The sequence below is a fragment of the Oncorhynchus keta genome, chromosome 18, assembly GCF_023373465.1.
Source record: "Oncorhynchus keta strain PuntledgeMale-10-30-2019 chromosome 18, Oket_V2, whole genome shotgun sequence".
Classification (NCBI taxonomy): Eukaryota; Metazoa; Chordata; class Actinopteri; order Salmoniformes; family Salmonidae; genus Oncorhynchus; species Oncorhynchus keta.
The window spans coordinates 16,524,783-16,548,170 of NC_068438.1; the positions used below are offsets into that span (position 1 = coordinate 16,524,783).

General features: G+C 43.9%; 1 protein-coding gene across 1 annotated transcript; it reads left to right on the plus strand.

Annotated features, from left to right (window-relative positions):
- The first annotated feature begins 19,864 nt into the window (after window positions 1-19,864).
- LOC118396958 (olfactory receptor 1D2-like) lies at window positions 19,865-21,222 on the plus strand. The gene has a single exon (XM_035791343.2). The coding sequence runs from the start codon at window positions 20,010-20,012 to the stop codon at window positions 20,946-20,948; it is 939 nt and encodes a 312-aa protein (XP_035647236.1). The 5' UTR covers window positions 19,865-20,009; the 3' UTR covers window positions 20,949-21,222.
- The last annotated feature ends 2,166 nt before the right edge of the window (window positions 21,223-23,388 follow it).

Below are 23,388 nucleotides of genomic sequence, written 5' to 3' on the forward strand. Positions count from 1 at the left end.
TGGATTTGTGGTCCAACTCAGGAGGCGTGCGCACCATCAGATGCGTCCTAGTGTATTACTCACTAATGTTCAGTCTCTGGACAATAAAATAGACAAGCTCAGGGCGAGGATCTCTTTCCAGAGACACATCAGGGACTGTAACATACTTTGTTTCACAGAATCCTGTCTCTCTCTGGAAATACCGTCCTCGTTCATACAGCCAGCTGGGTTCTCAGTACATCGCACAGACAGGAATAAAGAACTCTCAGGGAAGAAGAAAGGCGGTAATGTTTCATGATTAACCACTCATGGTGTGAATTTGAAAACTCAAGTCCTTTTGTTCACCCGACCTAGAACACCTCACAATCAAATGCCAACCATATTACCTCCCAAGAGAATAATCTTCGGTTATAGTCACAGCCGTGTATATTCTCCCTCAAGGCAATACCATGACGGCCCTAAAGGAACAACACTGGACTTTGTGCAAACTGGAAACCACATATCCCGAGGCTGAATTTATTGTAGCGGGTGATTTTAACAAAGCAAATTTGAGGAAAACACTTCCCAAAGTTCTTTCAACACATTGACTGTAGAACTCGCTCTGCTAAAACCCTCAACCTACAAGGGCCTCCTCTGCCCTCTCAGCAAATCAGATCAAAACTCAATTTAGCTCATTCCTTTCTATAGGAAGAAACTCAAACAGGAAGTACCCATGCTAAGGTCTATTCAACTCTGGTCTGACCAATCAGAATCCATGCTTCAAGATTGTTTTGATTACGCGGATGGGGAAATGTTCCGGGTAGCCTCTGAGAAAAACCTTTACGTATCCACGGAAATGGTGACTGAGTTCATCAGGAAGTGTATAGAGGATGTTGTTCACCCTGAGGCTATTAAAACCTACCCAAACCAGAAACTGTGGATAGATGGCATCATTCGCACAAAACTGAAGTGGGAACCATCACATTTAACCATGGCAAGGTGACTGGGATTATGGTCGAACACAAACAGTGTAGTTATTCTCTCTGTAAATCAATCAACAGGAAAAATGTCAGTACAGAGACAAAGTCGCAATTCAACGGCTCAGACACCAGATGTATTTGGCAGGGTCTACAGACAATCATGGATTACAAAGGGACAACCAGGAACATCACGGACACCGGCATCTTGCTCGCAGACAAGCTGAACACCTTCTTCACCAGCTTTGACGATAACACAGTGTCACAGACGCGGCCCGCTCCCAAGGACTGTGAGCTCTCATTCTCCGTGGCCGACATGAATAAGACATTTAAGCATGTTAGTTCTCTCAAGGGTGCCCGGCCCAGACGCACAGACCAGGTGACTGGAGTGTTTACGGAAATATTCAATCTCTCCCTATCCCAGTATGCTGTCCCCACTTGCTTCAATATGTCCACCATTGTTCCTGTACCAAAGGAAGGTCACTGAACTAAATGACTATCGCCCCGTAGCACCCACTTCTGTCATCATAAAGTGCTTTGAGAGGCTATTTAAGGATCATATCACCTCTACCCTACCTGTCACCCTATACACATTTCAATTTGCATACCGCCCCAATACATCCACAGACGATGCAATCGCCATCGCACTGCACACTGCCACATCCCATCTGGACAAGAGGAATACCTATGTAAGAATGCTGTTCATTGACAATAGCTTAGCCTTCAACACCATAGTACCCTCCATGCTCGTCATTAAGCTCGCAGCCCTGGGTCTGAACCCCGCCCTGTGTAACTGGGTCCTGCACTTCCTGACGGGCTGCCCCCAGTAAGTGAAGGTAGGAAACAACACCTCCACTTCACTGATCCAGGGGCCCCACAAGGGTGCGTGATCAGCCCCCTCCTGTACTCCCTGTTCACCCATGACTGCGGGGTAACACAGGCCTCCAACTCAATCATCAACTTTGCAGACGACACAGTAGCAGGCCTGATTACCAACAATGACGAGACAGACTGCCAGAAAAATAACCTCTCCCTCAACATCAACAAAACAAAGGAGCTGATTGTGGACTTCAGGAAACAGCAGAGGGCGCATGCCACATCCACAGGACCACAGTGGAGAAGTTGAAAAACTTAAAGTTCCTCAGCGTATACATAATTGACAATCTTAAATGGTCCACCCACCCTAGTTTCCTGTATTTCCACCTGACTGACGTGCCCAAAGTAAACTGCCTGTTACTCAAGCCTATGCATATAATTTGTAGCATTGGATAGAAAACACTTTGATGTTTCTAAAACTGTTAAAATAATGTCTGAGACTATAACAGAATTGATATGGCAGGCGAAAATCCGATGAAAATCCAACTAGACATTTCTTTTAAGGTCCCAGGCTCTTATTATGGGAACCTATTGTTTCTATGTAAATCTGTCTCCCAGGTTGCAATTTCTATGGCTTCCACTAGATGTCATCGGTCTTTAGTCAAGGTTGCAGGCTTGTTTTTTGAAAAACGTACAAGTATTTGGCGTTTTCGTGAGAAGAGCACCGGAAGAATAGTCTTTTGGCGCGCGAGGGAGAGGGCTTACTAATGTCATGCCCTGACCTTAGAGAGCTTTGTATGTATGTCTCTATTTTGGTTTGGTCAGGGTGTGATTTGGGGTGGGCATTCTATGTTATTTTTTCTATGTTTTGTATTTCTTTGTTTTGGCCGGGTATGGTTCTCAATCAGGGACAGCTGACTATCGTTGTCTCTGATTGGGAACCATACTTAGGTAGCTTTTTCCCACCTATGTTTTGTGGGTAGTTGTTTTCTGCACCTGACAGGACTGTTTCGGTTTCCACTTTGTTATTTTGTCCTAGTGTTCAGTTTAAATAAAAGTCATGAACACTTACCATGCTGCGCTTTGGTCCAATTCTTCCTCATCAGAAGACGACACCCGTTACAACTAATTTTCCTTTCCTATTGAACATACTACTTTCCGTATGAAATATTATTGTATATTTACATTTTAGAGTACCCGAGGATTAAATAGAAACATCGTTTGACATGTTTGGACAAAGTTTTAGCAGTAGCTTTTTGGGCTCCTTTGTCTGCATGTTGAACAAGTGGATTACTGATATCGGGGGCGCCAACTAGACTTTTTGGGATATAAAGAAGTATTTTATTATTATATAAGATCTTGCATGTTCATGAATGTTTAATATTACGATTATTTATTTGAATTGCGCGCCCTGCAATTTCCCGCTAGCGGGACGCCTATCACTAAGAATTGTTGACTTGCATAAAGCTGGAAAGGGTTACAAAAATATCTCTAAAAGCCTTGATGTTCATCAGTCTACGGTAAGACAAATTGTCTATAAATGGAGATAAATGGCTGCCCTGCAAAGATGACTACAAGAGCACAGTGCAGAATGCTCAGTGAGGTTAAGAAGAATCCTAGAGTGTCAGGTAAAGACTTACAGAAATAACTGGAACATGCTAACAACGCCGTTGACAAGTCTACGATAAGTAAAACACTAAAAAAGAATAGGGTTCATGGGACACCACCACGGAAGAAGCCACTGCTGTCCAAAAAAAACATGGCTGCATGTCTGAAGTTCGCAAAAGAGCCCCTGGATGTTCCACAACACTACTGGCAACATATTCTGTGGACAGATGAAACTTAGTTGTGTTGTTTGGAAGGAACACACTATGTGTGGAGAGAAAAAAATCACAAAACAGCAACATAAAAACCTGATTCCCAACTGTAAAGTATGGTGGAGGGAGCATCATGGTTTGGGGCTGCTTTGCTGCCTCAGGGCCTGGACAGCTTGCTATCATTCCTCATGTGTCATATTTGTTGTAACGAGGAGACCAAGGCGCAGCGTGAGATGAACACATTCTTCTTTATTTAAATGAAGAACACTAAACAAAATAACAAAACAAACGTGAAGCTATAAACACGAGTGCTGACATGCAACTACACATAGACAATAACCCACCAAACCAAAATGGCAATCTAAATAGGATCTCCAATCAGAGACAACGATAAACAGCTGTCTCTGATTGGGAACCAACTCAGGCCACCATAGACCTACACATACCTAGACATACCAAAACACCATAGAATACAAAAAAAACATAGACAAGACAAAAACACACATACCACCCTCGTCACACCCTGACCTAACCAAAATAATAAAGAAAACAAAGATAACTAAGGTCAGGGCGTGACACCATGATTGTTGCACCGGTCTGATCCGCAAATACAGAAAACATTTGTTTGAGGTCAACCAGTTATTAAATCCAAGGTTTCACATACTTTTTCTATCCTGCACTGTAAAGACGTGAAAAACGTTATTTTGTTAGTTGGTTCAGTGTTTTGTTCTTGATTAAAGAATAATGTACGCATACCACGCTGCACCTTGGTCTCCTCCTTACAACGATCATGACAGACCACTTTGAATAAAATTCATTATTTCATTTTTGCAATAAAAGCTATATGCATGTAACTAGAACGTATGGTTGAATGTAGGCTACACATTTGGAGTGATATACATTTAATAAACAAGATAAAATAACAATGAACAGAAATATCCCATTCTGAATTTCAATTTAATTGAAATACTACACATTTTTCTCCAATTTGAATATATATTCTATGTACATTTTCTGCCAAAATTGTCTATACTAATATTCTGACAATTAGAAATTATGTATTTTGAATGTCTTATAGGCTATGTTTAGCTTCAAGCAGTAGCAGTAAGAGAACCTGTTGGCCCTTCCCTCTGTGATAAAGTAATGGTAGTGTTATCATTCTTTCAATTAGGCTAAGAGGATGAAAACTAGCCTCTATACAGCGCTACATTTTTGTCACGTTCGTTTGAAGCATACTCGGACCAACGTGCAGCGTGGTCTGGGCTCCACATCTTAATTTAGTGAAACACACAAAACAATACAGCAAGAACAAAACAAGCAACGAATCGTAATTAAGAGGTGTAACATACAATATCCCATAAAACACAGGTGGAAAAAATGCTACTTAAATATGATCCCCAATTAGAGACAACGATAGCCAGCTGCCTCTAATTGGGAATCACACCAAACACCAACATAGAAAAACTAAACTAGAACCCCACATAGAAAATAATAACTAGTAAACTCCCCAGTCACGCCCTGACCTACTATACCATAGAAAAACAAAGGCTCTCTATGGTCAGGGCGTGACAATTTTGCAGTATTGCGGGCAAGGGAAGTCCAACATTTGTTGACAGACACCTAAACTAGTTTCAGCTATTTTATTTCAGTGCCAGGGTAGATTGTTTTTTTTGCAACATTATTTGTTTTGTAACAAGAGTATCACATTTGTCAGGTGTCTGAATTGAGCTTCTTGTTAAAGTTAGTTATTTTGTAGTTATTCACCTGTATTCAGTTACCCCTGGGGGATTTAGCTTTGAATGGATAGATCCTCCAATAAAGACTCCATGCTTCATGTAAACTGCTCACCTGCCATGCATGGCTATCAAGTTCACCAAGTTTGAAAGTGTAAGTTTGTCTTGAGGGGGCAGTGCGGCTTTAAGAAAATACGTTTATTGTGAATGTCAAATAACATGTTAGTTAACAGCCAAAGATACGTGTGAATTGGAGACGTGCTCTGATGTGGGTGTGTCTTGTGTATAACTTGAAAACTAGTCTAACCAGCTCTGCTATGGTGTCTAAAACGGTCAGAGTGAGGTGTTCTCTAATTTGTGTCAACCTGATGTAATGTAGCAGGCATAAAAAACATCTGAGAGCAGTTTCTTTCTTTCTGGTCCTGACAAGAGAAAAGAAACAGTTGGGAAATCTTCCATCGAGACCAGACAGAAAGCTTTCAGCACCTGTTCTCCTCAACTTCTCTTTCGCCTGTTTCTTAACTCTGCTCCACAGTAGACTTGATAGGCCTATGAACAATGTTCCAACGGTACACACTATTTCATCGGTGTACAATCGCATATCAAGTCAAATCAAATTGTATTTGTCACATGGTGTAGACACTACCGTGTATTGCTTACTTACAAGCCCTTAACTAACGATGCGGTTCAAGAAATAAAGTTAATCAAATATTTACTAAATAATCTGAAGTGAAAATAAAAAGTAACACTATAAAATAACAATAACGAGGCTATATACGGGGGTACCGGTACCGAGTCAATGTGTGGGTGTACAGGTTAGTCGAGGTCATTTGTACACGTAGGTAGGGGTAAAGTGACTGTGCATAAATAGTAAACCGTGAGTAGCAGCAGTGTAAAATCAAAGGGGGTGGGGGTCTTATGGATTGGGGGTGCAGGTGTTAAGGAGCCTTTTGGACCTAAACTTGGCACGCCGGTACCGCTTGCTGTGCGGTAGCAGAGAAAAGAGTCTATAACTTGGGCGACTTGAGTTTTTGAATCTGATCTGATGTGCCAGCCACTTAAATCCTATTGTGTATGGATTTAGGATGGCTAAAATCAGACAGGCTTATAAAAACATACTACCAGTGGTCTGTATCCTAAAACATAAGCTAGACATTAGTGTGACCTTTTTTGTCCTGATTGTTAGATTTTTGTTATGTTGACTTGTGTGTTTTGTTGCTTATACAGTAGGTGCAATAATGAATGGGAATGAGGATGTTAAAAACAAGACTTGTAAAACATTTGCTGATTTGCATAATATTGTCATTTACCTTTTATTCACTTGCTGATCTCCACTGACTACCTTTAAAGCAGGCCGTAAGACTCGTCTCTATGAGCCTAACCTTCTTTCTAGACTTTCATTGTTGCGTTCATGATTTGTTTATCTTTTTTTATGCACTTTGAGATTATTATTTTATAGTGAAAAGCACTTTACAAATGTAATAAATTATTATTATAATATATAACAAATAACAGAAGTTCATTACTTTGAATTCCTTACATTTACAGTTTTGCCAAAGACTGCTTTATAGTGCTGTAAGGGCACAAGTCGAGACACAAATGCAGACACAGGAGGCAGATGGTTGGCGCCCGAGCTATTCTCCAGGTACGTCGACAGCGGCGGATAAACGTCTAGGCAGAGGGTACGTTAACCTCCTGCTCTTCTTCTGGGAAGAGAAGAGGCTGATACCCCCTTGAACACTCAAAAGGGGAGAGTCCCGTGGCTGAACAGGGAAGTGTGTTCCGGGCATGCTCCACCCAGACCAGTTACCTCGGTCGGAGACCCTGTACACTGGGAGTACATGGATCCGGAAGATGTGCTGCACCATAAACTGGGCCGTCTCCTTGACAGAGGGCAGTTTGGGGGAGGGATGAAATGGGAGGCCTTGGAGAACCGATGTGTTGCCATCAGATGGAGAGAGGCCAGTGACAAAGTCCAGAGAGATATGGGACCAGAGGAGATGAGGGACAGGTAGTGGCTGAAGGAGGCCAGAAAGAGCTTGCCGTGGAGTCTTGTTCTGAGCACACACAGTGCACGTGGCGACGAAGGCAGAGATGTCAGGAACCATTGTGGGCCACCAAAAACATTGTTGGAGGAAGGCTAGGGTATGACAGGAACCTGAATGACAGGTCAGTCTGGAGGAATAAGCCCATTCCAGGCCACAGGACCGGACTGTGTTAGGGAAAAATAGCCGTTTAGCCGGGCCTCCTTAGGTTCAGGCTGGTATCGTTGTGTCTTGCGGACCAAGGTTTCAATACCCCAACCCACTGAAGCCGCAAGGCATGAGGTAGGGAGAATGTTTTTGGAGACCGAGTGTGTGGCAGAGAAATTCTATAGGCAGGAGAGGGTGTCAGGCTTCACATTTTTGGACCCTGGGCAGTAGGAAATGGTGAAGTTGAATTGTGTAAACAATAAAGCCTTCTGGGCCTGCGTGGAGTTAAGGCGCTTAACTGTACGGGGATATTCCAATTTTTATGATCGGTCCAAACCAAGAATGGCTGCTCTGCTTCTTCAAGCCAGTGCCTCCACTGGTTAGAGCGGTGGAACTCACACTTCTTGACTTTCACAAACAATTGTGAATTGTCCAGGAGGCGCTGAAGGCCTTGTCAAACATGAAGAACGTGTTCTTGGGCAGACCGGGAAAAAACAGGATGTTATTTGAATGTTTTTCTGGTTTTTGTGAAAATGTTGCCTGCTGATGCTAACGTTAAATGCTACGCTAGCTACGCTAGCTATCAATACTGTTACACAAATGCTTGTTTTGCTATGGTTGAGAAGCATATTTTGAAAATCTGAGATGACAGTGTTGTTAACAAAAGGCTAAGCTTGAGAGCTAGCATATTAATTTCATTTCATTTGCGATTTTCATGAATAGTTAAGGTTGCGTTATGGTAATGAGCTTGAGGCTGTATTCACGATCCCGGATCCGGGATGGCTAGTATCAAGAGGTTAAGGTAGACGAACGCAAAACGGTTTAGCATGCCCTGGAGCACATCGTTTAGCAGAGCCTGGAAGACAGTTGGCGAGTCCAAATGGCATGATCTGGTGCACATAATGTCCGCTGGCTGTGTTAAATGCTGTCTTCCACTCATCTCCTTCGCGTATCCAAACCAGGTGGTAGGCATTCCGAAGGTCTAGCTTGGAAAAAATGGTGGCCCACTGAAGGTGTTGAAAGCCGAGGAGAGGAATGGTAGGAGGTCATTCCAAATGAAACTGCCTATTTCTCAGGCCCAGAATCTAGAATATGCATATAATTGTCAGATTAGGATAGAAAACACTCTAAAGTTTCCAAAACTGTCACAATATTGTCTGTGGGTATAACATAACTGATATTGCAGGTGAAAACCTGAGGAAAATCCAACCAGGAAGTTGCCTCTATTTTGAAAGCTCCATGTTCCATAGCCTGCCTTCGCTCCATTTAAAGGGATATCAACCAGATTCATTTTCCTATGGCTTCCCCATGGTGTGAACAGTCTTTAGACATAGTTTCAGGCTTTCATTTTGAAAAATGAGCGAGAAAGATCACATCGCGTCATTGTATGGCTGGGTGCCAGCAGCGTTTTGTATGCCAAACAGCTTGGAGCAGCCATTTTATCTCTCTCTCCTATTGAAGAAGCTACATTACCGGTTGATATTATCGATTATATATTGTAAAAACAACCTGAGGATTGATTATAAAAAAACGTTTGAAACGTTTCTACGAACATTACGGATACTATTTGGAATTTTCGTATGCGATGTCGTGACCGCTCAAGCCTGTGGATTTCTGAACATAACGCGCCAACCAAATGGAGGTATTTTGGATATAAAAAATAATCTTTATGGAACAAAAGGAACATTTATGGTGTAACTGGAAGTCTCATGAGTGCAAACATCCGAAGATCATCAAAGGTAAGCGATTTAATTTATTGCTTTTCTTACTTTCGTGACCAATCTACTTGGCTGCTAGCTGTTTGTAATATTTTATCTACTGAGGAGATGTCCTTACATAAACGCTTGGTATGCTTTCGCCGAAAGGTTTTATTGAAATCTGACATGACAGATTAACAACAAGCTAAGACGTGTTTTGCTATATTGCACTTGTGATTTCATGAAAATTATATATTTTTAGTAATTTAATTTGAATTTGGCGCTCTGCAATTCAGCGGTGGTTGACGAAAATGATCCCGCTAACGGGATGGGGGCATCAAGAATTAAGGCAATGAGAATGACAAAACGGGCTCCAACCCAGGATGGAGCTTGTGGTCCAGTCAATAACAGGATTGTGTTTCTGAAGCCAAGGAAATCCCAAAACCACAGGAACATAGGGGGAAATCGATGAGGAGGAACTGTATGGTCTCACTGTGGTTTCCTGATAACCGTATCTGAACGGGCACTGTGCTATGGGTGACTCTTCTAACAGGGTGGCCGTCCAGTGCCCTTGCATCAATGGGGACAGAGAGAAGTTGAGTGGGAATACATAATTCAGAAACCATGGTAGCGCCCATAAAACTTTCATCAGGCCCAGAGTCAATGAGAACCTGGAGAGACTTATCCTGGTCTCTCCACAGCAGAATCACAAAAAAAGGTGGGCAGGCGATGGAAATTAGGGGACTCCCAGTTTGGCTCACCAGAGTAGGGTTTCTTAAGAGGGCAAGTAGCTATATATTGTCCCGCCCCTCCACAGTACAGACAACAGTTAGAATTCAGCCTACGTGAGCGTTCCCCAACCGATAACCTAGCTCTTCCCAGTTACATGGGCTCAGGAGTATCCAACTCACCCATCGCCGATGATTCCCGGGGAACCTTGGGTATTTTCGGCTCTCCGCTAACTTCGATCGGTCCGACGGGAACGAAGAGGGCTGGAGTTCGAAAATGACGGAACTCTGGGAAAGGAATCCCCGGCAGGTACCAGGATCGCATACATAAGCGGGGTTTTGGGGGATCCCGGGTAGGTTGAACAAATCCACTAGTAGTGGTTGGGAGGTCTCAAATGTGGCATGCTGCCTATGAGCTAATTCACAGATTTGCTCCGATATAGCCTTGAACCCGTGGTCGTGGCGTTCCGTAAGGGAACAAAGCCCATCCAAGAGGTCCCAAAGTTGCTCCTCATGCCTCCCAATGGTGGCTCCCTGCAGGGAGACAACGTGACGAAGCTGGTCCAAGTCTGCTGGGTCTGTCATGGCCAGTTTGTACTTTAAGGGCAGACACAGTAAGTAGGCAGACGGTTGAGCCCCCGATATTTATTATAACAAAAGGAGTAGTCAAAAGGCAGGTTGGGGACAGTTGTGAGTTCATAAACCAGGTCAGAGTCCAAACAGTACCAGGCGATAGGCAGGCTCGGGGACAGAACAGGTGGAGGTTAGGCAGGCGGGTTCGGCGTCAGGACAGGCAAGGGTCAAATCTAGGAGGGCTAGGAAAAAACAGACTGGGAAAAAGGACCAAGGAAAAAACGCTGGTCGACTTGGCAAAACAAGACAAACTGGCACAGAGAGACAGCATATATACACCAGGTATAGTAAGCAACACCTGGAGGGTGGTGGAAACAAGCACAAGGATAGGTGAAACAGATCAAGGTTTTACAATCTAAGTAAGTAACAAATCTAGAAGTGCAAAACTGTCTGGATCGATACACTGGATGTAAATGTGCAAAAGGTAAGCCCACCTTATAGCCCACCTGGCACCATTCTGTCCATCCCTAATGGAAATTATAGGCAATTAGCAAGACACCCCCAATAAAGGAGTGGTTCTGCAGGTGGTGACCACAGACCACTTCTCAGTTCTTATGCTTCCTGGCTGATGTTTTGGTCACTTTTGAATGCTGGCGGTGCTTTCACTCTAGTGGTTAGCATGAGACGGAGTCTACAACCCACACAAGTGGCTCAAGTAGTGCAGCTCATCCAGGATAGCACATCAATGCGAGCTGTGGCAAGAAGGTTTGATGTGTCTGTCAGCGTAGTGTCCAGAGCATGGAGGCGCTACCAGGAGACAGGCCAGTACATCAGGAGACGTGGAGTAGGCCGTAGGAGGGCAACAATCCAGCAGCAGGACCGCTACCTCCGCTTTTGTGCAACGAGGAGCAGGAGGAGCACTGCCAGAGCCCTCCAGCAGGCCACAAATGTGCATGTGTCTGTTCAAACGGTCAGAAACAGACTCCATGAGGGTGGTATGAGGGCCCGACGTCCACAGGTGGGGGTTGTGCTTACAGCCCAACACTGTGTAGAACGTTTGGCATTTGCCAGATAACACCAAGATTGGCAAATTTGCCACTGGCGCCCTGTGCTCTTCACAGATGAAAGCAGGTTCACACTGAGCACATGTGACAGACGTGACAGAGTCTGGAGATGCCGTGGAGAACGTTCGGCTGTCTGCAACATCCTCCAGCATGACCGGTTTGGCGGTGGGTCAGTCATGGTGTGGGGTGGCATTTCTTTGGGGGGCCGCACAGCCCTCCATGTGCTCGCCAGAGGTAGCCTGACTGCCATTAGGTACCGAGATGAGATCCTCAGACGCCTTGTGAGACCATATGCTGGTGCGGTTGGCCCTGCGTTCCTCCTAATGCAAGACAATGCTAGACCTCATGTGGCTGGAGTGTGTCAGCAGTTCCTGCAAGAGGAAGACATTGATGCTTTGGACTGGCCCGCCCCGTTCCCCAGACCTGAATCCAATTGAGCACATCTGTGACATGTCTCTCTCCATCAAAGTTGGATCAGCCTGTAGTGTGGTTTTTCACTTTAATTTTGAGTGTGACTCCAAATCCAGACCTCCATGGGTTGATACATTTGATTTCCATTGACAATTTTTGTGTGATTTTGTTGTCAGCACATTCAACTATGTAAAGAAAAAAGTATTTAATAAGAATATTTCATTCATTCAGATCTAGGATGTGTCATTTTAGTGTTCCCTTTGTTTTTTTGAGCAGTGTATATTCTGTCTGAAATGTTCTGAGGACCAGTTGATCTACTGTATGTAACATGATATCTGTGTGCCAGGTATCTGACAGATGAACAGCTTTGGTATTCCTCAGAAATCATAAGAGTCATACCAGAAAGGCAACTACCTGGGACACAAGAGAAACCTGTTGTCAAATATGGAAATGTCAAATATCCTAACAAATTCCAGATAATTCCTTGATAATAACAAATATAGTGCATATACTGTATTAAGTTTTATTGCGAAATCAGAGGACCAGATATACATTTACATTTTAGTCATTTAGCAGACACTTGTATCCAGAGCGACAGTTAGTGTATTCATCTTAAAATAGCTAGATGGGACAACCACATACCAATCTTGTTTTTCCAGGGTCATTGTGAGATATGTTTGACTCTCCAAATAAAATAATACAGTAAGGTTAATGATGATGTATTGTATGTATAACACACATTGGTCATGTACTCCATCCACCCTGTAAAAAGCTGTCAAAAGTTTTGTAGTTCTGTCAAAAGAAAATTGTGCGAAACACCAGTATATTTTTTATTCCATGCATACCTTACAATGTGGAAAAAGTAAGCCAATAACAAGAGCATAAAAAACATGAGTCAGTAGGTACCAGTTCATTAGTCCACTAAATCACCTCTTTCCCTGGGACCCAATTAATGCAGCTATTAACCTGTAGAGACCTGAGGGGCTGAAGGAGCGGCACGGCTGGTCTTGATTGCATACCAAATGGTAACCTATTCCCTATGTTGGCCAGAGCCCTCTGGTCAAAAGTGGTGCATTATATAGGGAATAGAGTGCCATTTGTGACACATTCTGTCATTGAAAGTGTACTGAAGGCCTAGGATATTCAAGAGTGACAATAAGGGTCCTCACTTTTACCTCAGCAGGAATAGCTCTGGGCCTAAATTTTAAAGTATAGCTATGACTTAGGGTCCAGAGTTACTCTGTTTTCCCTGGTTAGGTTATATGGTCCGGGAAACCGCCCTTTGTCAGAGGCTTTTGATTAGTTTCACCGAACCATTTCTTTCTTGTACATGGTGCACAATACATAGCACACAAACTCCTGCTAAAGAGTTAATGACAGATCTGAGAGCTTTGTCAGCCCACGATTCAATTAAAATCAAATCAAATGTTATTTGTCACATGAGCCTGAATACAACAGCTGTAGACCTTACAGTGAAATGCTTACCTACATGCCCTTAACCAACAATGCTGTTCAGAAAAATACCTTTAAAAAATAAATCTAACAAATATTTAAAGAGCAGCAGTAAAATAACAATAGCGATGCTATATACAGTGGATACCGTTACAGAGCCAATGTCAAGGGGGCACCGGTTAGTCGAGGTAGTTGAGGTAATATGTACATGTAGGTAGAGTTATTAAAGTGACTACGCATAGATATTAACAGAGAGTAGCAGCAGCATGCAAGAGGGGGGGGCAATGCAAATAGTCTTGGTAGCCATTTGCTTAGATGTTCAGGAGTCTTATGGCTTTGGGGTAGAAGCTGTTTAAAAGCCTCGTGGACCTACTTGGCACGCCGGTACCTCTTGTCGTGCGTTAGCAGAGAGAGAACAGTCTATGACTAGGGTCGCTAGAGTCTTCTAAAATGTTTAGGGCCTTCCTCTGACACCTCCTGGTATAGATGTCCTGGACGGCAGGAAGCTTGGCCCCAGCCGTATGTCCTACCCTCTGTAGTGCCTTGCAGTCGGAGGCCAAGCAGTTGCCATACCAGGCAGTGATGCAACCCATCAGGATGCTCTCGATGGTGCAGCTGTAGAACCTTTTGAGGATCTGAGGACCCATGCCAAATCTTTTCAGTCTCCGAAGGGGGAATAGGTTTTGTCGTGCCCTCTTCACGACTGTCTTGGTGTGCTTGGACCATGTTTATTTGTTGGTGATGTGGAAACCAAGGAACTTGAAGCTCTCAACCTGCTTCACTACAGCCCTGTCAATGAGAATGGGGGTGTGCTCGGTCCTCCTTTTCCTGTAGTTCACAATCATCTTCTTTGTCTTGACCACGTTGAGGGAGAGGTTGTTGTCCTGGCCCCACAAGGCCAGCTCTCTGACCTGCTCCCTATAGCCTGTCTTGTCGTTGTCGGTGATCAGGCATACCACAGTATAGCATGTCCCGGAGCACATCGTTTACCAGAGCCTGGAAGACAGTTGGCGAGTCCAAATGGTATGACCTGGTACTCATAATATCAACTGGCTGTGTTGAATGATGTCTTCATGTCACGCCCTGACCTTAGATATCTGTTTTCTTTATATTTTGGTTAGGTCAGGGCGTGACTAGGGTGGGTACGCTAGTTTTTGTATTGTCTAGGGTTTTTTGTATGTCTAGGGTTTTTGTAGGTCTAGGGGATTTGTATGTCTATGGTGGCCTGATATGATTCCCAATCAGAGGTAGCTGTTTATCGTTGTCTCTGATTAGGGATCATATTTAGGTAGCCATTTCCCTTTGGTGTTTGTGGGATCTTGTCTATGTGTAGTTGCCTGTCAGCAAGCGTTTATATAGCTTCACGTTTTGTTATTTTGTTAGTTTGTTCAGTGTTCATTCTTTAAATAAATAAGAATGTACGCATACTACGCTGCGCCTTGGTCTCCTTCATACAACGAACGTGACAGAAGATCCCACCACAAAAAGAACAAGCAGCGTGTTCAAGAGGAGCGGACATCCTGGGCCCAGGAGAAAGTTGAGTGGAGGACATCCTGGACCTGGGAGGAGGTAATGGCAGGGGACAAGACCCTGCCATGGTAGCAGGTGGCGACAATGCGAGGGGACACGGCTAGCACGGAATCCCGAGAGGCAGCGTCAAAAAAATTGGGGGGGAGCACACGGGTAGATTGGCAGAGTCAGGGGTTAGACATGAGCCAACTCCCCGTGCTTACTGTGTGACTGGTCACACACTGTGTTACGCAGTGATGCGCTCGGTGTCTCCAGTTCGCATTCATAGCCCGGTGCGCTCTATTCCAGCTCCTCGCATTTGCCGGGCTAGAATGGGCATCCAGCCAGGACGGATAGTGCCGGCTCAGCGCTCCTGGTCTCCAGTACACCTCCTTGGACCAGGATATCCTGCGCCGGCTCTGCGTACTGTGTCTCCAGTGCGCCTCCACAGTCCAGTACGTCCTGTGCCTGCTTCCCGCACCTGCCCTGAGGTGTGTGTCACCAGCCCGGTACCACCAGTGCCGGCAACACGCATCAGACGTCCAGTGCGTCTCCATTGTCCAGTAAGTCCTGTGCCTCCTCTCCGCACTCGCCCTGAGATGTGTGTTGTCAGCCCGGTACCACCAGTGTCATCACCACGCATCAGGTCTCCAGTGTGCCTCCACAGTCCAGAGCTTCCGGCGACAATTCCCAGTCCAGAGCTTCCGGCGACATTTCACAGTCCGGAACCTCCAACAACGGGCCACAGTCCGGAACCTCCAACGACGGGCCACAGTCCGGAACCTCCAACAACGGGCCACAGTCCGGAACCTCCAACGACGGGCCACAGTCCACAGTCCGGAAACTCCAACAGTCCGGAACCTCCAACGACGGTCTCCAGTCCGGGGTCTCCGGCGACGGTCCCCAGTCCGGGGTCTGTCACACCCTGACCGTAGATATCTCTGTTTTCTTTATATTTGGGTTAGGTCAGGGCGTGACTAGGGTGGGTACGCTAGTTTTAGTATTGTCTCTGGGTTTTGTTTGTCTATGGTTTTTGTAGGTCTAGGTGATTTGTATGTCTATGGTGGTCTGATATGGTTCCCAATCAGAGGCAGCTGTTTATTGTTGTCTCTGATTGGGGATCATATTTAGGTATCCATTTCCCATTGGTGTTTGTGGGATATTGTCTTTGTTAGTGGCCTGTATAGCCCTAGTAAGCTTCACATTCATTTTTGTTGTTTCTTGTTTTGTTGTACGCATACTACGCTGCACCTTGGTCCAGTCATTTCCAAGATGACGTTAGTGACACTTCCACTCATCTCCTTCGCGTATTCCAACCAGACGGTAGGCATTGCGAAGGTCCAGCTATAAAAGATGGTCGCCCACTGGAGAGGTTCGTAATATCATTCAGATCCCTGTAGTCAATGCACGGACGCAGGGACTTGTTCTTCATCTCAACAAAGAAAAACCCTGTGGCGACAGGAGATGCAGACGGACGGATGCCTCCAGTAGCCAGAGACTCCTCTATGTACTCCTCCATGGCCTTGGTCTCCGGGCCAGATAGAGAATATAGCCGACCATGAGACGGTGTGGTGCCTGGGAGGAGATCAATGGCACAATCATAAGGATGGTGCAGGAGAAGAGAAATTGCACATGCCTTACTGAAGACCTCCAGTAGGTCATGGTACTCAGTGGGAACGACAGAGACATCCGAGGCTTTTTTTACGTCCTGAGGGGGACATCTCAACAACGGCTGTGCCGCTTTAAGGCAATGAGAATGACAAAACGGGCTCCAACCCAGGATGGAGCTTGTGGTCCAGTCAATAACAGGATTGTGGTTCTGGAGCCAAGAAAATCCCAAAACCACAGGAACATGGGGGGAATCGATAAGGAGGAACTGTATGGTCTCACTGTGCTATGGGTGACTCTTACAATAGGGCGGCCGTCGAGTGCCCTTGCATCCATGGGGACAGAGTAGTTGAGAGGGAATGCCTAATTGGGAAAACATGGAAGCATCCATAAAACTTTCATCAGCCCCAGTGTCAATGAGCACCCAGAGAGACTTAGCCTGGTCTCCCCACAGCAGAATCACAAAAGAAAGGTGGGCAGGTGATGGAAATTAGGGGACTCCCAGTCTGGCTCACCAGAGTAGGGTTTCTTACAGTGGCTATATGAAACAAAAATAGAACTGTTTGGCCATAATGACCATCGTTATGTTTGGACATCTCAAGACATCAGTCAGGAAGTTAAAGCTTGGTCACAAATGGGTCTTCCAAATGGACAATGGCCCCAAGCATACTTCCAAAGTTGTGGCAAAATGGCTTTAGGACAACAAAGAGAAGGTATTGGAGTGGCCATCACAAAGCCCTGACCTCAATCCTATAGAAAATTTGTGGGCAGAACTGAAAAAGCTTGTGCGAGCAAGGAGGCCTACAAACCTGACGCATTGTGGGATGCTTGTGGAAAGCTATCTGAAACGTTTGACCCAAGTTTTAAAAATTAAGGCAATGCAACCAAATTCTAATTGAGTGTATGTCAAGTTCTGACCCACTGGGAATGTGATGAATGAAATACAAGCTGAAATAAAACATTCTCTCTATGATTATTCTGACATTTCACATTCTTAAAATCAAGTGGCGATCCTAACTGACCTAAGACATTAGTTATTTTATAAGACATTTTAACTCGGATTACCTGTCAGGAATTGTGAAACACTGAGTTTAAATGTATTTGGCTAAGGTGTATGTAAACTTCCGACTTCAGCTGTACCTTTTATTAATTTATTTTCTAGTAATGTCCACCACTTTTCAATCCTATTATGTACAAGTTTGGGGTCACTTAGAAATGTCCTTTAAAATAACATCAAATTGATCATAAATACAGTGTAGACATTATTAATATTGTAAATGACTATAGTAGCTGGAAACGGTTGATTTTAAAAAATGTAATATCTACATATCCGTACAGAGGCCCATTATCACTCCTGTGTTCCAATGGCACGTTGTGTTAGCTAATCCAAGTTTATAATTTTAAAAGGCTAATTAATCATTAGAAAACCCTTTTGCAAATATATTAGCACAGATGAAAACTGTTGTACTGATTAAAGAAGCAATAAAACTGGCCTTCTTTAGACTTGTTGAGTATCTGGAGCATCAGCATTTGTGGGTTAGATTACAGGCTCAAAATGGCCAGAAACAAATAACTTTCTTCTGAAACTCATCAGTTTGCTTTGAGAAATGAGGGCTATTTTGTGCGATAAATTGCCAAGAAACTGAAGATCTCGTACAATGCTGTGTACTACTCCCTTTACAGAACAGTGCAAACTGGCTCTTACCAGAATAGAAAGAGGAATGGAAGGCACCTGTGCACAACTGAGCAAGAGGACAAGTACATTAGAGTGTCTAGTTTGAGAAACAGACGCCTCACAACTGGCAGCTTCATTAAATAGTACCCACCAAACACCAGTCTCAACGTCAACAGTGAAGAGGCGACTCCGGGATGCTGGCCTTCTTGGCAGGGTTCCTCTGTCCAGTGTTCTTTTTCCCATCTTAATCTTTTCTTTTTATTGGCCAATCTGAGATATGGCTTCTCTTTGCAACTCTGCCTTGAAGGCCAGCATCCCATAGTGTGCTTTTCTTTCAAAAACAAGGACATTTCTTAGTGACCCCAAACTTTTGAACGGTAACGTAGGTCCAACCGACCTCACATCTGCAGACCACGTGTATGGCATCTTGTCGAAGAGCGGTTTGCTGATGTCAACGTTGTGAACATGGTGGTGGTGGGGTTATGGTATGGGCAGTCATAAGCTATGGACAATGAACACAATTGCATTTTATTGATGGCAATTTGAATGCACAGAGATGCTGTAACGAGATCCTGTGGTCCATTGTCGAGCCATTCATCACCTCATGTTTGAGCATAATAATGCACAGCCCCATCTTGCATGATCTGGACACCGTTTCTGGAAGCTGAAAATGTCCAAGTTCTCCCACGGTCTGTATACTCACCAGGCAAGTTTGGGATAATCTGGAACAACGGGTACGACAGTGTGTTCCACTTCGCGCCAAAATCCTGCAATTTTGCACAGTCATTGAAGAAGAGTGGGGAAATAATCCACATTCCACAATCAACAGCCTGGTCAACTCTATGCGAAGGAGAAGTGTTGCGCTGTATGAGGCAAATAGAAGTCACACCAAATACTGACTGGTTTTCTGATCAACACCCCTACCTTTTTAAAGGTACTGTATATGTGACCAAAATATGCATATCTGTATTCCCAGTAATGTGAAATCCATAGATTAGGGCCTAATTCATTTATTTCAATTGACTGATTTCCTTATATGAACTGTAACTCGGTAAAGTCTTTTAAAAATGCATGTTACATTTACATGTTTGTTCAGTATACCTTATCATAACGTTATACTGCGACCAAACCGGTATCTGTACTGAACTCCCTCTTATGGTCCCGTAGTTAATGTCATGTTTTAATGTTCATTTAATGTTCTCAGAACATCAGTGGGATAACGTCTCGCTGAAACCCTTAAACAGCATTTCCCAAATGTTGACCTGGTGACCCCAAGGGGTGCATGTTTTGTTCTTTTCCCTAGCACTACACAGCTGAATCAAATAATCAACTAATCATCAAACTTTGATTATTTGAATCAGCTATGTAGTGCTTGGGCAAAAAAATGCTTGTACAGGACAGAGTTTGGTCAACGCTGCCTGAAATGAACCTAATGGGGACATTGCCTAATGTCTTTTGGACATCCACCGGTTTGCTGGGTTAATACATAAATAGAGTAAATATAATCCAATTAGTTGCTTTGTCATAAACTCAATATAGATCCATCTCTATGGAGTGGTTACATGTTGACACAGAAACTACAATCCCATGTGATCATACACTATGATATATTTAGAGGCCAGTAGGGCAGGTTATTGAAGCAGTATCACTCTCTCAAGCAAGAAGACATTTCATGGAGTTTCTGAGCCTAAACAGAATAACATGATTCACACTTGAATTCATTCACCTCCATGCATGCTGAAGCCTTGTAAGGACTACGAATTGCTGCATTGACCAGAGGAAGAAAATTAACAAAAGCTATGGAGAACTCAACCAAAGTCAAGTTCTTTTATCTCTTTGGCTTACAAGAGACATTTATCAACAAATCGGTCTATTTTACCTTGTTTCTTATCACATATCTTCTTATCATCACTGTGAATCTGACTCTGATCATAACAATCATTCAGGAGAAAGGTCTCCATGAGCCCATGTATATCTTTCTGTGTAGTTTGTGTGTCAATGGATTGTATGGAACTGCTGGTTTCTACCCCAAGTTGTTACTGGACCTTCAGTCAGATGTTCAGGTGATATCTTATGGTGGATGTTTCACTCAAGCCTATGTAATATACACATCTGTCATGTGTGAACTTTCTACTCTAACAGTGATGTCTTACGACAGGTATGTGGCAATATGTAGACCACTACTATACCATAACATTGTGACATCTTTAACTATTAGAAAGTTACTCTTATTGTCTTGGTGTTATCCTTTATTTATAGCACTCATAGCAGTTAGTTTAGCCGTCAGAATTCCTTTGTGTGGATCTCGCATTGATAAGATCTTCTGTGACATTCCGTCTACACTGAAACATGCATGTTTACCCATAACCATTAACCAGAATTTGAACAAATTTGTAATAGTGGTTCATGTTTTACAGATACTATTCATTGTATTTTCTTACTGTCAGATTGTAAGGACTTGTATAAAGTCGTCTAAGGGAAGGATTAAGTTCACACAGACATGTGTGCCACATTTATTGACAATGGTTATTTTCATCACAGTGACCCTATTTGACACGTTGCAAGGGTGGAATAGTAGTATAAATATTACGCTCAATATGCGTAATGCAATGGCTATACAATTCCTTGTTATACCACCTGTCTTTAACCCTCTCATATATGGACTTAACCTCCAGCAGATTCGAAGGGCCATTTTTAGAAAGTGTAATGCACATAAAATCATTGATATGAGATGTTAGTTACATGATCTTACACAACAGGGAGTCTTCCTGAAGTCAACAAAAATAAAGGTCAAATCTGGCAAAACTGTTGCATGGTTAAATGGTGCTTCATTTCTAGATACCTATATCAAGGCGCACAACTTTGGTTTTAGAAGTGTGGTGACATAATCTGGCAGGGTTTTCTGGGGGTCTATTGCTACTTTCCTGCATTTCTATTGGTCGATCAAACATAGTCTTTTCTTTCGACCAATCGATTTGTCAATTTTTAAACATGTATATTTCCATATATAGACACACCCTGTGTACCAATTTATATACCATTTCTACCAATTTGCGCGTCAGTTATGATATTCATATGCACATTTTTGTGGTCAGAGTTTCATTTAATTTATAATAGTCTTTGTATCTCAAAATCATTGTTGGTGGTTGATCTACATTCTACAATCTTAATATAAATGAAAATGATCAAATGTAAAGGCAACTTTACAACTTTTAACAGACACATCTCAACATCAACTGTTCAGAGGAGACGGCATCAATCAGGCCGTCATGGTCAAATTGCTGCAAAGAAATCATTACTAAAGGACACCAATAATAAACAGACTTGCTTGGGCAAAGAAACACGAACAATGGACATTAGACTGGTGGAAATATGTCCTTTGGTCTGATGAGTCCAAATTTAAATGTTTTTGTTCCAACCGACGTCTTTTTGTGAGATGCAGAATTGATGAACAGATGATCTCCGCATGTGTGGTTCCCATCATAAAGCATGGAGGAGGAGGTGTGATGGTGTGGGGGTGCTTTGCTGGTGACACTGTTGTGATTTATTTAGAATTCAAGGCACACTTAACCAGCATGGCTATCAAAGCATTCGGCAGCGTTACGCCATCCTATCTGTTTTGCGCTTAGTGAGGCGGCAGGTAGCCTAGTGGTTGGAGTGTCGAATCCCTGAGCTGACAAGGTAAATATCTGTCATTCTTCCCCTGAGCAAGGCAGTTAACCCTCTGTAGCCTGGGCGCCGAAGATGTGTATGTCGATTAAGACAGCCCCCCGCACCTCTTTGATTCAGAGGGGTTGGGTTAAAAACACATTTCAGTTGAATACATTCAGTTGGACAACTGACTAGGTATCCCCCTTTTCCTATCATTTGTTTTTCTACAGGAGAATGACCCAACACACCTCCAGGCTGAGTAAGGGCTATTTGACGAAGAAGGAGGGTGATGAGTACTGCATCAGATGACCTGGCCTCCACAATCACCTGAACTCAACCCAATTGAGATGGTTTGGGATGAGTTGGACCGCAGATTGAAGGAAAAGCAGCCAACATGTGCTCAGTATATGGGAACTCCTTTAAGACAGTTGGAAAAGCATTCCAGGGGTAGCTGGTTGAGAGGATGGCAAACGTGTGTAAAACTGTCATCAAGGCAAAAGGGTGGCGACTTTGAAGAATCTAAAATATATTTTTATTTGTTCAACACTTTTTTGGTTACTACATGATTCCACAGTTGTTATTTCATAGTTTTGATGTCTTCACTATTATTCTTCAATGTAAAAAATAGTAAGAATAAAGAAAAACCCTTGAATGAGTAGGTGTCCAAACTTTTGACTGGTACTGTAGATATTTTTTAATCTTCACAAATCTTAATTCAACTTCAGCTCCATGGCTCCTGCTGAGTTGGCCGCCATGCCTGGACTGGGCACCGGCGCAGAGGAAGGTACCGGCCTTGGAGCGGGACTTGACGCCATGCCTGGACTGGGCACCGGCGCAGAGGAAGGCTCCGGTCTTGGAGCGGGACTGGACACCATGCCTGGACTGGGCATCAGCGCAGAGGAAGGCTCTGGCCTTGGAGCTGGACTGGACACTGTGCCTGGACTGGGCACCGGCGCAGAGGGAGGCTGTTGCCCTGGAGTGGGACTGGACACCGTGCCTGGACTTGGCACCTGCGCAGAGGAAGGCTCCAGCCATGGAGTTGGACTGGACACCGTGCCTGGACTGGGCACCGGCGCAAAGGAGGGCTCCAGCCTGTGGACCATCGCAGGAGGTTCCAGACTGTGGACCGTCACCGGAGGTTCCGGACTGGGGACCGTCGCCGGAGGTTCCGGACTTGGGACCGTCGCCGGAGGTTCTGGACTTGGGACCGTCGACCGGAGGTTCCAGACTGGGAACCGTCGCCGGAGGCTCTGGACTGGAGACCGTAGCCGGACTGGGGAGGTGCACTGGATGGTGGGAGAGAGCGGTAAATAAGAATGAATTGACTGTAACTGATGTAAGAGATCTTTATATCTTTAAGAGTTCATTCAGAAAACGCTAACTCATTAAATAAACTTTTTCCGTGGTGCCCCAGATTACTACTTAATTGTTATATGGTTAATTTAATACCGTAATAATTTAAGGTAATTAATTGATTTTATAAAATAACAGTCAAACACAATGACAGGAAAGACAACACAGGTGCAC

Coding starts and splice junctions, on each gene's coding strand:
- LOC118396958 (XM_035791343.2), top strand. CDS start 20,010: ATGGAGAACTCAACCAAAGTCAAGTTCTTTTATCTCTTTGGCTTACAA.